Below are 14,754 nucleotides of genomic sequence, written 5' to 3' on the forward strand. Positions count from 1 at the left end.
CTTATGCACATGAATTTGTTTCTTAGGGCTTATATGTTACAGTAACTATGTGGTAGCATACCCAAGTCTGTATCGTTGATGCCCATGAAGGATTCAAGCAGTCCGTTAATCTTGTCCACTGCAACACTCACATACTCCTCTGCCTAAAACACACATAAATAGTATACAGTTATTTCATGGATGGGCGGTGAACAGTTAAAACTAATGTCCCAAGATATCAGGGATGACTTTGGAACTGTTGCCCGAGGCCGACAGTTCCAAATGTCAGCCCTGATACAGAGGGACAACAGTTTTGACTGTTCACCAAGCAACCATGAAATAACTGTTTTATTACCTGATCAAATTTCAAACATAGAAAAAAGAGCAAATAAAATTTAAACACAACAGTGTTATTGAAACCTGAATATAGACATTTTTCAACACATGTTTTGGCCTTACGTAGAACTTGAACTATAGGAAAATGTCAAACGGCAAATGACTCTTGTTTTCATTTTATTTGAATGATATGTGTGGGTCACACAGTGGTTTCATGCAAGTCAATACAGTTTATTTATTTAGTTTTTCTTTTGCATACATGCATCCATTTTAAATAAAATCATGTTTTCATGATTTGTTTTTTCTATAAGAAGGTATTATTTAAATTATTTGTGAAATAATACTTCTATTAGAGAAAGAAATAGTCCACATGCGGAATGAAATATGACAAACATTTGTTTGTTTTCAGTTTCAGAGTCACTGTATTATCACAGGAAAGGGAGACAACTTACTTATTTTCATTTACAACATACTTGAAAATATTCATGATCACATTCATGACCAGTCTTGTCAGTGTTAATATAACCCATGTAAACTGATCGCAAACAAATCTTGATGTTCATCAAATAGATGCCTATCAGAATGTATAAAACTGTATAACCTGAGGCAAACTATAGGCACGACTACATTCTACTTAATTTGAATTATTCACAATCGACTGAGACAGTCCATCTGATATTTATTATCTGAGACATCATCAAACAGTATATTTTCACATGTGAACGCACATCTTCATTTTACATGTACGATGTGTAAACTATGTGTGATAATACATTACATCTTGTGATGTTTGCAATGTATCTCTGTATAAGTGTAGAATCTTTAAAATACTGTATGAAAGATTTGCCATCAAAACTATTTCAGCAGTTCAATTGCACTGAATGTTATTAGTAAGATTACTTCAACCTCTGATGGATTAAGGATCAGTATAGAAGACACAGAAACTTAAAGCTGGCAGCATTTATCTTAAATAGTTGTAATCTCTAGTATTAGCACATTCCATGGTGGAATGCAACATAATTATGACAAAACCCTTTCACTGGATACCAGGGCTTTCATTGGACAAGAACTCCCAGTTTTAAGCTAGAAGTTGTGTTTGACTTAATTTTGATACACCGCAATTGACATGAATGTGTTGTTTTGACTTGTGAACATTTGTGACTTAAAGTCAAGTAAACTTCATTACCAATGCATATTTGCAACAGTTGTGTGAATTACAGCAAGAATTTAAAAAGCAATTTACTCTGAATTTTTCTACAATTGGGTAAAAGCTACAGCTCTGTTTATTACTATTAAGTGAGGTTATATAAACTCAGAGATCGTGTTAACTTATTCCATAACAGTTTGCCAATTTGTTAATGAATTTATTGAAAAAACTATAAATAATATGGGTAAGGGTCAAATTATTGTTTTTGATATAGAACACAAATTGAGACTGAAAAGACCATTAACACTCAAAATCTACGAATATTTCTAAATATTTTGAAAAATAAAGTTAACACATAAAAGATCAGTGTTCCTTACAGCCAGAGAATAAAGGACTATTCTAGATGTAGTCTAGTAATATAGATATAACGAGATACGAAATGCTTGTTTAATTATTTTTTTGTGACAATATATTCCATGTAAATTTCCCGCAAATCCAAACATTTACGAGCGAAGGCAAGATTGGCTTCAGGCAGCTTATGGGAACTAGGTTGTGCTTCCGACACTTCCCAAAGCCAATCTCAAATTTGCTTGTAAGAAAGTAATTATTTAAAACTTCTTTTTGATACCAATTCAAATAACTCTGTGTTGATATTATGTGTGTAAAGATGCTTAAAAGTACTAAAATATTATGGGCAATGTAGCCTTTTAATTGAAATAAATAATTATTTTATCAAGTCCATGAAAGGTTTGAGATTTTAGAGTTAAAGTCCAACTGAATATCTCAGTGATAAAGTGGTTTACCTGAGAGCAATCAGTCAGGTACAACACTAGCTTACACAAGTATTACAAGGTTCATTCTACCAGATTGCATAATATGTAATGGCTTTTTATCACGATAGAAAAATACACTGTATTTTACATAATGCAAAGTAAAATTGTAAATGAGGGCTATTAATACATGAGAACATATTTGACAGACTCAAAGGTAATTTACCTTAAATGCTGTGATTTATAGTTTAATGCCTCATTATACTGCATATTAATAGCAAATCAAGGAAACTCTATCTCATAGTACTGCCTCACGCTTCTCGTGAGTATTATGGGCAATATTTGCGTATTTATATGTAGCTGGTGCATGTGAAGAATATCTTTTAAAAATTACGTATTAAATGTTTCATGAAAATATGTGTATTGTTTATATAAACTGTAATTGATATTGTAATTTGAATTATATTTAGAAAGTTGTTTGATGACATTTTTTATGGGTACGGAAAAATCCAAGGCAGCTGTAAAATTGCTATGAAAGAAATGCACATCAAGTACCTCTATATGCATGCGCACTACATGTATCAATAATTAGAGTTTAATGTAATCACTAAAGTAGGCCAGTTTTTTTTAAGTTTGAATCCCACCGAGGGAGGGCATCAAAACAGTTTCTTAACAGTTTAATATATATAACATTAATAAAATTTAATAAATTACTGAGATGTCCGGACTTCAAAGCTACAAACCTCTTCCACTTTGGCCTGGCCCTTGGAGCTGATTCTCAGGGTCTGCTTGCCGGTTCCTAGGCTGCTGCTTCCCTTCTTACCACTCGCCTGGGCAACAAATGCTGAAAAGGGAGACAACCGTGTAAAATCATTTCGGTATAAAACCCCATTCAGCATATCTCTGGGAAAAAGGGGATTAATTGCATGTGCATAAAGTGTTGCTCTAGATTAGCCTGTGCTAAATCAAAGACAACACTGTCAGCCTAAACTGGATTTTTTGCTAAGAAAATACTTTTTTAAATGAAAAATAACATAAAATAAGAAAGTGTTGTTCCTATTAGCCTGTACAAACTGCACTGGCTAATCTGGGATGACACTTGACGCACACAGATTAAGCCCGGTGTTATCAGAACGACGGTCTTTTTGATTGAAACAAAATTTATGTACATATTTATATCTATAGATATACAGAATATTAGATAAGTGTTAAAAGCAGGTAAGTTTATTTAACAAGGCTCAGAAATCATGAGTAAAGGTGAGTTGTTTAGTTTTTTTGTGCTTAGCAAACAAACTTCTATTTATCCAATCATTTATGCATTTTTTATTTGCTCCTTTTCAAAGGTAAACAAGGACTGAAAAGAATCTTAAAACATGAAATGAAATCATACAATAAATAAAATGCAGTCACTATCTTGCGTGGGTTTTCTGTACCAACTGTTTTGGATACAACAACATTCATCATGCTTAATGCTGGTATGCATGATGGAATAAATACCTGAAATGAGTTAATTAGAAAACCAGCTTGTATAAGAATTCCTTTTCATGAAAGTAATTTTATTTCGATATTGTGCATTATTTTAGGTCAGAGTTTTAGAGCTTAAACAAAGGCTGTTTGTAAAACACGCATGCCCCCAAATGGGCCGTCAGTTGTAGTGGCAGCCATTGTGTGCATCCATTTTGTCACTGTGACCTTGACCTTTGACCTAGTGACCTTAAAATCAATAGGGATCATCTGCCAGTCATGATGAATGTACCTATGAAGCTTCATGATCCTAGGCCTAAGCATTCTTGAGTTATCATCCGGAAACCATTTTACTGTTTTGAGTCACTGTGACCTTGACCTTTGACCTAGTGACCTGAAAATCAATAGCGGTTTCATTATCCTAGGCCTAAGCGTACTTGGGTTATCATCTGGAAACCATTTTACTGTTTCGAGTCACTGTGACTTTGAACTAGTGACCTGAAAATCAATAGGGGTCATCTGCCAGTCATGATCAATGTATCTATGAAGTTTCATGATCCTAGGCCCAAGCGTTCTTGAGTTATCATCTGGAAGCCATTTTACTGTTTCCAGTCACTGTGACCTTGACCTTTGCCCTAATGACCTGAAAATCAATAGAGGTCATCTGCCAGTCATGATCAATGTAGCTATAAAGTTTCATGATCCTAGGCCTAAGCGTTCTTGAGTTATCATCCGGAAACTTTTTGGCAGACGGACCGACCAACGGATGGACCGACCGACGGACAGACATGTTCAAAACAATATACCCCCTCTTCTTCGAAGGGGGGGCATAATAAAACCCCAGCATTTTTGTTCATTATATTAAAGTATAACTATATTATAGTGATTGCATGGAGCTTTGCATGACAGTTGTACATGTAATTTTGATTTTTTAATTGTTCTTTACTGATTCTCCACCATGAATTATGTATTTTATCTGGATCGATGATCTAATTTTAATTTAAATGGTGATGTTAAATAAAAATAATGTCCGACATGGTTGTTAATTTAAGACCAATGAAAAATCAATTTCTCATCAAGCCAATTATTATAGAGTACTCGAAATAAACTGACTGTACAGCATAGATTTATATTTCATAAGACATCAAATGTACTCAATTCATGCTTTCAGATTATGAGAAATATTTGTTTCCTCATAATCATTGCATTAATCCATACTGGAAACAGAAATAGGGATGAAAATTTCATTCAAATACTGAAAAAGCTTTTTTTGCCCAAGTAATGAGAATCAGAAATAGGCTTTACGATGTAGTAGAAATTTTAGACCAATAAAAATGTCTTAAAGTAAGACGAAGTCATTTGTTAAGTGGATGTGAAAAATCTTTCATGTATAGCTAACTATAGCTCTCACTGAAAATGTCCTTCTGAAATATTCATGACTCAGAGCTTCTTTACATGACACTATGAAAGTGTTGACTGACAAATACGGTAAGTAAAGACTGGTGCTCTTCAAATGCAGTGTCCACTCGCCTATTTTAATACTTATTTAATACTTATTGTCAATGGAAAATTGATCTTGTGTTATTGAGATTACTTTTTATAATCAAATACAGGAATGAGAAAAATCAGAAAGATATTCCATCATTCAATGTAGTAGGCTCATCAAAATTAAACTTTTACTCTGTCACTGGGCTTTTTCTCACCTTTTAAGATTATGACCTTTATCATGAAATGGGAACTTTGGCATCAATTTACTTTGAAATGGGAAAGAGTCCTTTTTTTGTTTACATTTATGTTTAATTATTAGTAATAAACTTATATAAAACAGAAAATCTCGAACATAAAGCTATCTGTAAAATGGACATTAAACGATTAAAACCCATTATTTCAATTATCATCTCTTTTACACTTCTAAACAGAAAAAAAGGTGAACGAGGAACGTCGGAGACGGGTGATGCTCCCCAAAGGTTTTTTTGTCACAAAATTGCACTATATATTCAGATAAAAGGAAACGTCTTGAGGAGCATAACTTTGGACAAAATAATACGATGGATGGTTTAGCAACTTAAAAATTTCAAAGGGCCATAACTCTCTAAATAAATCATCTAACCAGAACCCACAAATAATATGCGCATCTTCTCAAGGTAGTTAAGCTTCCCATAAAGCTTCATTGAATTCCAGTCAGTAGATGGGGAGAAATAGCCCGGACAAGAATTGCACTATATGTACAGTTTATAGAAAATTTCTAAGGGGCCATAACTCTGTGAAAAATCATCCGACCATAACCGGCTGATAATATGCACATCTCCTTTTGGTAGTGAAGCTTCCCATAAAGTTTCATTGAATTCCAGTCATTAGTTGCTGAGAAATAGCCCAGACAAGAATTGCACTATATGTACAATGGAATATTTCAAAGGGCCATAACTCTATGAAAAATCATCCAACGAGAACCAGCTGATAAAATGCACATCTCCTCTTGGTAGTGAAGCTTCCCATAAAGTTTCATTGAATTCCAGTCATTACTTGCTGAGAAATAGCCCGGACAAGAATTGCACTATATGTACAGTTAATGCAAAATGTCAAAGGGCCATAACTCTGTGAACAAGAGGGCCATGATGGCTCTGTATCGCTCCACTGTTTTTTCTTTGCGAAAAAAACGTGCAATGTGCATGGGTTGAAATGTACTCAAGCATGTGACTTTCTCTGATCCCTCGTCCCACTGGGCGTTTTAAGTTGGAAGGGTTAGCATTTTTATATATGGAAAAAGTTACTACTGTGTTAACTAAACAGACTTAAAAGCCCGGGAATTGTTGCACAGGTCCTTTGCTTATAACGTAGGTACATTTATCTCTCCAAAAGATATTGTCGTTCTTTCTATTTCACATATTTTTAGATGCTGAAGATCAAATCTACGCATTTGATTTGAAACAGATTCACAAGAGACCCATAGGAATCAAAATGCCTTAACCCTTAACCAAATGACACATTTTGGACTTTCCCAATTTTAAAGAGGTTGCAGACGTCAATTAAATTAAAATGGAATATGAAGGAAATGATCAGGTAGGGTAGAAATCATTGTGATAAAAGGAGAAATTGCTCATCAACCCACACATCCCTAAGACCAACAGGCCTGAGAATATTATGATAATCTAAAGATTATTTCTTTATATTTATAAATGTATTTAATTAAGTAATACATTTGACTTCTAAGATCAATTCATAACTTATATTAAGAAAATTATAAAATGGTCAGAAATATATATGGATTGTTGAGCAATTGGAAATCATATCCATAATTAATGAGTCACGATTCACAAATGGAACAATGAATCATTAGTTATTAAAAAGCAGCATATACGATAGTTAAGAACATTGAACTTCATTAATTTCAACACCTTCTCTTGGATACAAAGTTTGAGTTTACCGTGCAGTATCATATATTTACTTTTCTTGAAATAATTATGTTCATGAAAGTTGTGTTTTTAAAATCAATAATATATTATTAAACTGGTTTAAACACTACAAAAAAGACATAAAATTAACATGTCATCCAAAATATTTTCATCCGGATATATGGTCACTTACGACATATTTAAATAAAACCCGACTTTTTTCAGTTTATAAGAAAAACATTCATAACACATGTTCTTACTTCAATGCCTTGGTAAGCAGTCACCATCTGACCTAAAATGGCACTAAATGACAGGGTTTTATCTTATGTTTACAAGATGTTGATGTTGTTGTTGGTCACAGCCAAACGGCCGCAGTAATCTCCACTGGTAAACGTCATATGTTCAGTTTTGTGACCCCCGGGGCCAGGTCAAATTTGAGCCCAGGGGAATAATTTGAACAAATTTGGTAGAGGACTATTAGATATCACTACATACCAAATTTAGTAGCCCTAGGCTCTATAATAAAGAACAAGAAGATTGTTACAGTTTGCACAAAATAGGCCTTATTTAAGCATATGTTCATTTTTGTGACCCCTGGGGCAAGGTCAAATTTGAGCCCAGGGGCATAATTTGAACAAACTAAGTAGAGAACTATTTGATGTCACTACCTACCGAATTTGGTAGAAAAAGGCCCAATGGTTATGGACAAGAAGATTTTTATAGTTTGCACAAAATGGGCCCAATATAAGCATATGTTCAATTTTGTGACCCCTGGGGAACGGTCAAATTTGATCCCAGGGGCTTAATTTGAACAAACTTGGTAGAGGACTATAAGATGTCCTCATTACATACCAAATTTGGTAGCCTTATGCCATAAGGTTATGGACAAGAGGATTTTTAAAGTTTGCTAAAAATAGGCCTTATATAAGCACATTTTCGATTTTTTTACCCCCCAGGGCAGGGTCAAATTTGACCCCAGGGGTAAAATTTGAACAAACTTGTTATAGGAGTATTAGATGTCACTACATACCAAATTTGGTAGCCCTAGGCCCAATGGTTATGGACGAGAAGATTTTTTAAAGTTTTCACAAAATAGGCCTTATATAAGCAAATTTTCAATTTTTTGACCCCCCGAGGCAAGGTCAAATTTGACCCCAGGGGCATAATTTGAACAAATTTGAAAGAGGTTCACCACAGGAACATTCCTGAGAAATTTCATCAGAATTAGACCAGTAGTTTAGGAGAAAAAGATGTTTAAAGAAAAAGTAAACGCACGGACGCACTGACACACACACGACGGACACAGGACCATGACATAAGCCCCGCTGGCCTTTGGCCAGTGGAGCTAAAAATCATCCGACCAGAACCCGCTGATAATATGCACATCTTCTCTTGGTAGTGAAGCTTCCCATAAAGTTTCATTGAATTCCGGTCATTAGTTGCTGAGAAATAGCCCGGACAAGAATTGCACTATATGTACAGTTAATGGAAAATTTCAAAGGGCCATCACTCTGTGAAAAATCATCCGACCAGAACCCGCTGAAAATATGCACATCTCCTCTTGGTAGTGAAGCTTCCCATAAAGTTTCATTGAATTCCGGTCATTAGTTTCTGAGAAATAGCCCGGACAAAAATTGTGCACGGACGGACACACGGACGGACAGACGAAGCGGCGACTATATGCTCGCCCCAAAATAAATTTTGGGGGAGCATAAAAAAAAAAGATTGAGAATTATTGAATGGATTTAAAGCGGGTATATACGATTTAGTCAAATATTTATGAATTTATATAAACTGTGTAAAAAACTTATTATATATATATTTCAATATAAATTAACATAAAAGTTAAGAAGAACATGTGTCAAAAAATGCGAAATAAGCCAGGTATTTAATTCTGAAATTGAAAACGGCTGTACAGCCGAATTCGCCAGCATGTATACCATACATGTACGATGTGCATCTAAACTTAGTTTAACGGTTTATTTGAAATTCTGCAACGATATCTATTCATACGACACACGAACACTATCTCCGATCCTAATACAAAGACGAATGCTTCGGTTATTGTAGGAAAATATGTACGTCACTATCGGCTCGGGGCACTAATTTGTCTTTGCTGCATTTTATGAAATTCGGCTTTAATGTATAATTTTTCTTGCCTATTTTGTGTTATTGTAACATATTTTATCAATATATTACAATTAAACACATATAAAAAATCGTATATACCCGCTTTAATATGGAAAAAAAGCTTGGCATTGGGAATAAGAACCATAAGGGCTAAAGTGCTTCAATAAACATATTGTTTACCATTAATTTAATAAGGTTCAATTTGAAACTTCTCTGTATTATAATTGCATATAATTATCATAAAACTTAAAGATGTATATTGATGTATTTCTTTAAATGTCAATATTCAATGCTGTCACAAGTTTATTTCTTTACAACATTTTAGTCTACAATATGAACTTAACTTGAACTTGTTAACATATAAAGCACACCCTGATCAAATAAATCTTGAATGTTCAACACAAGAAGAAATCTCAAACATCAACCAATTATTATCATATGTACAGACACAAGCTTAACAACTGTGACCCATGTTACATGTGAAGTGTACACCCATCATACATGTATCATTGAATTAACAACATGACTAAAACATACAATACTATATTGAATTAAATGACTCGGGATAACAAGAGATTGCCAAACAATATTGTCCCCTACCGGTGAAACTCCACCATTGTCAGTAAAAAAAAATATTTATTTTTTTAAATATTTGTTGCCATAGCAACCAGAATTCTTAATGTAGGAACGAAATGAAATGACGTGCATACCAGTTCCCTCCATATTGCCATCTATCCATGTTTTAAGTTTCATGAAACAAGAAATATCTTTAAAAAAGATATACGGCGTTGATTGTGGTCGATGTTTATGAACGATCAAAAGTTATCTCCATGAGATCAAAAGTAGCGGATGCCTTTTTTCTGCGCAGTTCTTAGCTACATCATAAGCAAATCAATTACGGGGTGTTGCGCCAGATTTCGTGGCTTATTTTGCTTTATGTGATATTATTACTCAGATATCTATATTTACAGAATAGAAAAACACAAGAAACATGAAAATAAACGAGTGCATATAGGTCAGCCGGCAATACTCGAATCTTATTTAATTGCATAATTATAGTATAGTGAATTATTGTGCTCATGCTTAATAAACTGGTCTAAATGGATAAATATTTCTAATTAATTTTATCAAAATTGGTCCTTATCATGCAAATGTTGAAACCATATTAAAAATCGATGATTGACATACCACAATAATATCGCCGAATATCTTTATTTAGTATCTTTCTAATCGAAACAGACTTCAAGTGCACAAAGTTTACGAGACGGCGTTTATATAAAGATTTCTGCAACTGACCGCAAACTGACCTTGATACCTTGCGGATTGAATGCAATGCATTACAGTCACTACGTTATTGTCAGTAAGACCGGTGTAACACAATGATCGCAACCCCTTCTGCCAACTCCGGTGATGAACTGTATATAAACTCTTGACTTTCACAAATGGCCGCGAATTGACCCGAAACCTCGAGGGTTGAAATGCAATGCAAGTAAGTACTAAATATGACAACATAGCCTTTAGTATAAACGCTTTTGCGCTGGTAATTCTCTGAAAATAAAAGGTGAACGCACAAACTGTATTTATTTGGAAAATTGATTGTAAAACTGTTCTATCTATTGAGCCTTTTCATTAGAGATAAAATTGCTTCATGCAGTAAAACAGTGTTACAAAGACGCGGATATGTTTCCAATGTTCTGGTGTTATACTCAAATCAGCCAATGGAATAAATGAAGTGTATTCATTCGTACCTAGCCGCGGGAAATTTTATTTGAGTATTATTGGACACTTACAAAGGTCAAGTCAGGGTGAAAAGCTGGCTTAATACAGCTTACGCCGAAAAATATGAAGAACTTTTGAAGTTATCGCAGGATCCAGAAAAGTGTGACGGACAGACTGACAGAATGACACACAGAGCGCAAACCATAAGTCCCCTCCGGTTTCACCGGTAGGGGACAAAAAGGGAATCAGCTGGACAAAAAGTTTTCTCTGCATTTTGCATAAAATGTACTTGTCCTTTGTATGATATATATTTCCACAAAATTTTGCTTGAATTTCCAACTTTCTAATTGTTCCACAAGGATACAGATTCTATATAAAAAGAGATTTTAACTCATTCTGTCTAAACAAAACTGTTTTTAATATGTGAGGAACCACTAGCTAATTGATCAACTACAGAAGTACCTTGGAGAGTTTTATACAAAAAAGTTTTTGTTTTCATTGACACTCAAATGTTTTTTCACGATGAAATACAACTTATTGTAACATAACGCACACAAAACGCACATTTGGGGCATTGTTGGATTTATATAATGATCGAAATTTGTACCACATTTCATACAATCTTAAATAGGCAGCCATCTGGATCAACAAATCATAAGCCTCGGGTTATAATTACCGGACACGAATATTTGCTTACCGTATGTGTCAATCTTCGGTCATTTCCGTATGTATTCGTTAGGTGTCCGTTGCATACGTATATTTAGGTTGCAGACACGTGACTTAACAAACGGCCAATCAGAATTGTACATGTAGACACGTGACGTTACACAGCCAATCAGAATTGTACACATAACAATTATCAAAGCTTTCGTTGTTTATATCTATATTAATGGACAGTCTTACTTAAACGGCCGAACATACAAGTCACATTATTGCTGGCTTTCGCGGAATGGGCCCATTGCGGGCTTCGCATGTATCTTGTATTTGACAAACATTTTGGAAACGTTGTGTTGTGTTAATAAGCAGAAATAAAACGCAAAGAAATCAGAAATGAACTTTGTTGGTTATTACTGTGTGATATCAACGAACAATGTGTAATTACGCTACACAGTACATTTTATGGAGCCGTGTACCATGGATACGACCGAAGTACGATCACAAGTGCGATCACGTGCCGAAAAAATGAAAACATCACAACCACAACGCGACATGAATTCAGGTCAGTTGTTTAAAACAATTATGGCAAACTTGGAGAGGGAATTTCAAAATTTATAAAGTAGAAAATGAAAGTAAAAGGCGTCATGACAACGAAATTTTTAAGAATTGTTTTAAAGAATTTTATGTAGTTAGATGTTAAAAATAATATTGTTGATAATAAATTATGTACGAACAAATTTTACAAGTATCAAAATCATACAGTTTTTCATTGATCTGTAGTTTTTCTAAAATATCGGGAAATTAAGAATAAAATAAATAAAAAAGAAAGTAATTTAAATTTACAGAATTTTCTGAGTTATAGAAATAATGACATTAGCGGCGAACAAATCATTGAGAATATTTAAAGAATTTTGAATAAATTGTGTATGATTATAATATAGATTGTATACGAACGTGCGTTTTTTTGCGCACAAATCCATTTTAAATTGTTGGTATTTTTTTGTAAAGTTCCATTTAATTAAAACGTACAAGGAAATAATAATATCTTATATAGTTTTGTTTATTATTTTAATAAAGAAACTTTGGCGGTGGTTTTATTTATTAATATAGTAGAAAAAACTCGGAGATGATACAAATATTCAAAGAATTTACCTAGTATTTTACATTGGCAGAATTAAGAATTTAGGAATTTAGATTATTTAAGACAGTTTTGTTTATTATTTTAATAAAGAAAATAAGGCGGGTTTTGTTTATAAGAATGATAAAGAAAATTAAAGAGGACGAATAGATAAAATTATTGGAAAATTTAAAAATAGTTTCAGAATTGTAAATGAAAGAAATAGGAAATAAGAACAGTAATGGTAATTGCGAATATGAATAGGGCAGACACTTTAAAAAAAAATTATGTAAATATGTATATACGTCATTGTGTTGATTGCAAATATATGTAGGATATCGGTAATATTGAAGGTCTGGAGTAATTTTAAGTAAGAATTTAATGCGATCTGACGCGTATAGCGCAGTGAAAATATAACGATATGTACTCATTAAATTTCTAATATAATTGTTTAAGGGTTACAATTATATTTTATGAGCACGGCTGACTGATCAGCGTTCGGACATACCGAGCCCGAGGTTCTGATAACCTTAGCGTCCTCATGAGTAAGAGAATTTATCCCTGTGCCATCGAAGCAAATTACGCCATGGACAGAAGATGCGATGTCGCATAAGAATTATTTGAGTAGTTCGATTAGGAGCAAAGACCTGAATTTTGAAGTATACCGATACGTGTTCTTATATTATGAATGCATATATATAAAAGTCTGCCTTGTCATATTTGCGCATTTTTACAAGTGCACAGGTCAAACATGTCAATAAATTTATGCCCAACGGCAAAACTATAGTGATACAGACGAGGTTTATGAAACCATGATATGAACAGGTACGTCTATCATTACCCATTACTCTAGGTCAATAAAGTGGCGCGCGCCTGTCAAAAATTTACTGGCCGCACGTGCGTAAAATGATTATGCCTAAGGCGGTACACAGGTCATATTAAGTAAATGGCTTGTCAGATGTCAAACTGTCATGTACTTATCCGAAGTATGTTTCGAGGAATTGACTAATATTTTTTTCGTTGTAAAGAATTTATTTTTTTGAATAAGATATCACAGTAAGTTGTCATGATGATATTTAACAATAACTAAGGGGATATTTATAAATGTTTGCCATGATTTTGAACAACTGATACTTGTATCACCACGACGCAGATAAAAATATCGAGATTTGAAGACAACGCCGAAGAAGAGCGACTTCGCGAGACAACGCCTTCCACAACCAATAGAAGAAACAAACAACATAGTTAGAATGGAACATCACGGCGTTTACTCTCAAAGTGAATACCTGGTTCTATCGCTAAAAGAAGACCAACGCCAGAAGATTTCGAAGGACAACAAGTGACGCAACACTGGACACAATACTTGTGACGTTAAACACTATAGAGTAGATGCAGCCGTTCAACTGTTTGACGTGCGTAGATAACGCATTTGGAATGATACTTCCGAGGCCTAAGACATCAAGGAGAACACTGCTATAGTTAATACCTCGTGAGCATTATGGCCAATAGAAGATCTTAATGTCCCGAGAGAAATGAAGACGCTGGGGCCATCAACAAAAGTACAAACGACAACGAAAACAACAACAACGATGAATACAACGGAAACGACAATCGACGACGCAAGTTAAACATCGGAAAGCAGAGCAGAATCAACAAACGCATTCCAATCGCCACGGACGAACCTACAATCGACTTATCTTCATGACGGCGGCAATGACTTCAATGAAACATCGTATTCGCCGCGAGCTACAACTTCAAGACAACATGGACGACACCAGATGTACAGATGGCCAACGATCAACAGATGATGTTCTACACAACATTTTGATTGACATTTAAATTGTATAACAATTACTAATGTTATTTATTTCAGCAGAGATGCTTGTCAAGAAAATCATATTGTTATCCGCATATTTTCCATCTTTTGAGTGTGTTTATATGAATGTAGTTTTTTTTAATTAATTAGTTATTCAATAGTAAAATTTTAAAAGATTTTTTTAAATCATAAAATAAAAAAAAATCTAATTAAGGGGGAAAGTCGTG

General features: G+C 34.1%; 2 protein-coding genes across 2 annotated transcripts in view; one reads left to right on the forward strand and one right to left on the reverse strand.

The window, feature by feature from the left end:
* LOC127862393 (NIPA-like protein 2) overlaps positions 1-14,754 on the forward strand; it is a 372,103-nt gene that overhangs the window by 215,776 nt on the left and 141,573 nt on the right. The gene's annotated exons all lie outside the window — the stretch shown is intronic.
* LOC127862397 (PDZ domain-containing protein GIPC1-like) overlaps positions 1-14,754 on the reverse strand; it is a 31,485-nt gene that overhangs the window by 4,443 nt on the left and 12,288 nt on the right. Inside the window, exons 3-4 of the mRNA XM_052401488.1 lie at positions 2,976-3,076; positions 62-143 (exon numbers count right to left, since the gene is read on the reverse strand). Of these exons, the coding sequence (XP_052257448.1) occupies positions 62-143; positions 2,976-3,076 (183 nt within the window). The remainder of the gene's footprint in view (positions 1-61; positions 144-2,975; positions 3,077-14,754) is intronic.

This window comes from Dreissena polymorpha, chromosome 16, assembly GCF_020536995.1.
Source record: "Dreissena polymorpha isolate Duluth1 chromosome 16, UMN_Dpol_1.0, whole genome shotgun sequence".
NCBI lineage: Eukaryota > Metazoa > Mollusca > Bivalvia > Myida > Dreissenidae > Dreissena > Dreissena polymorpha.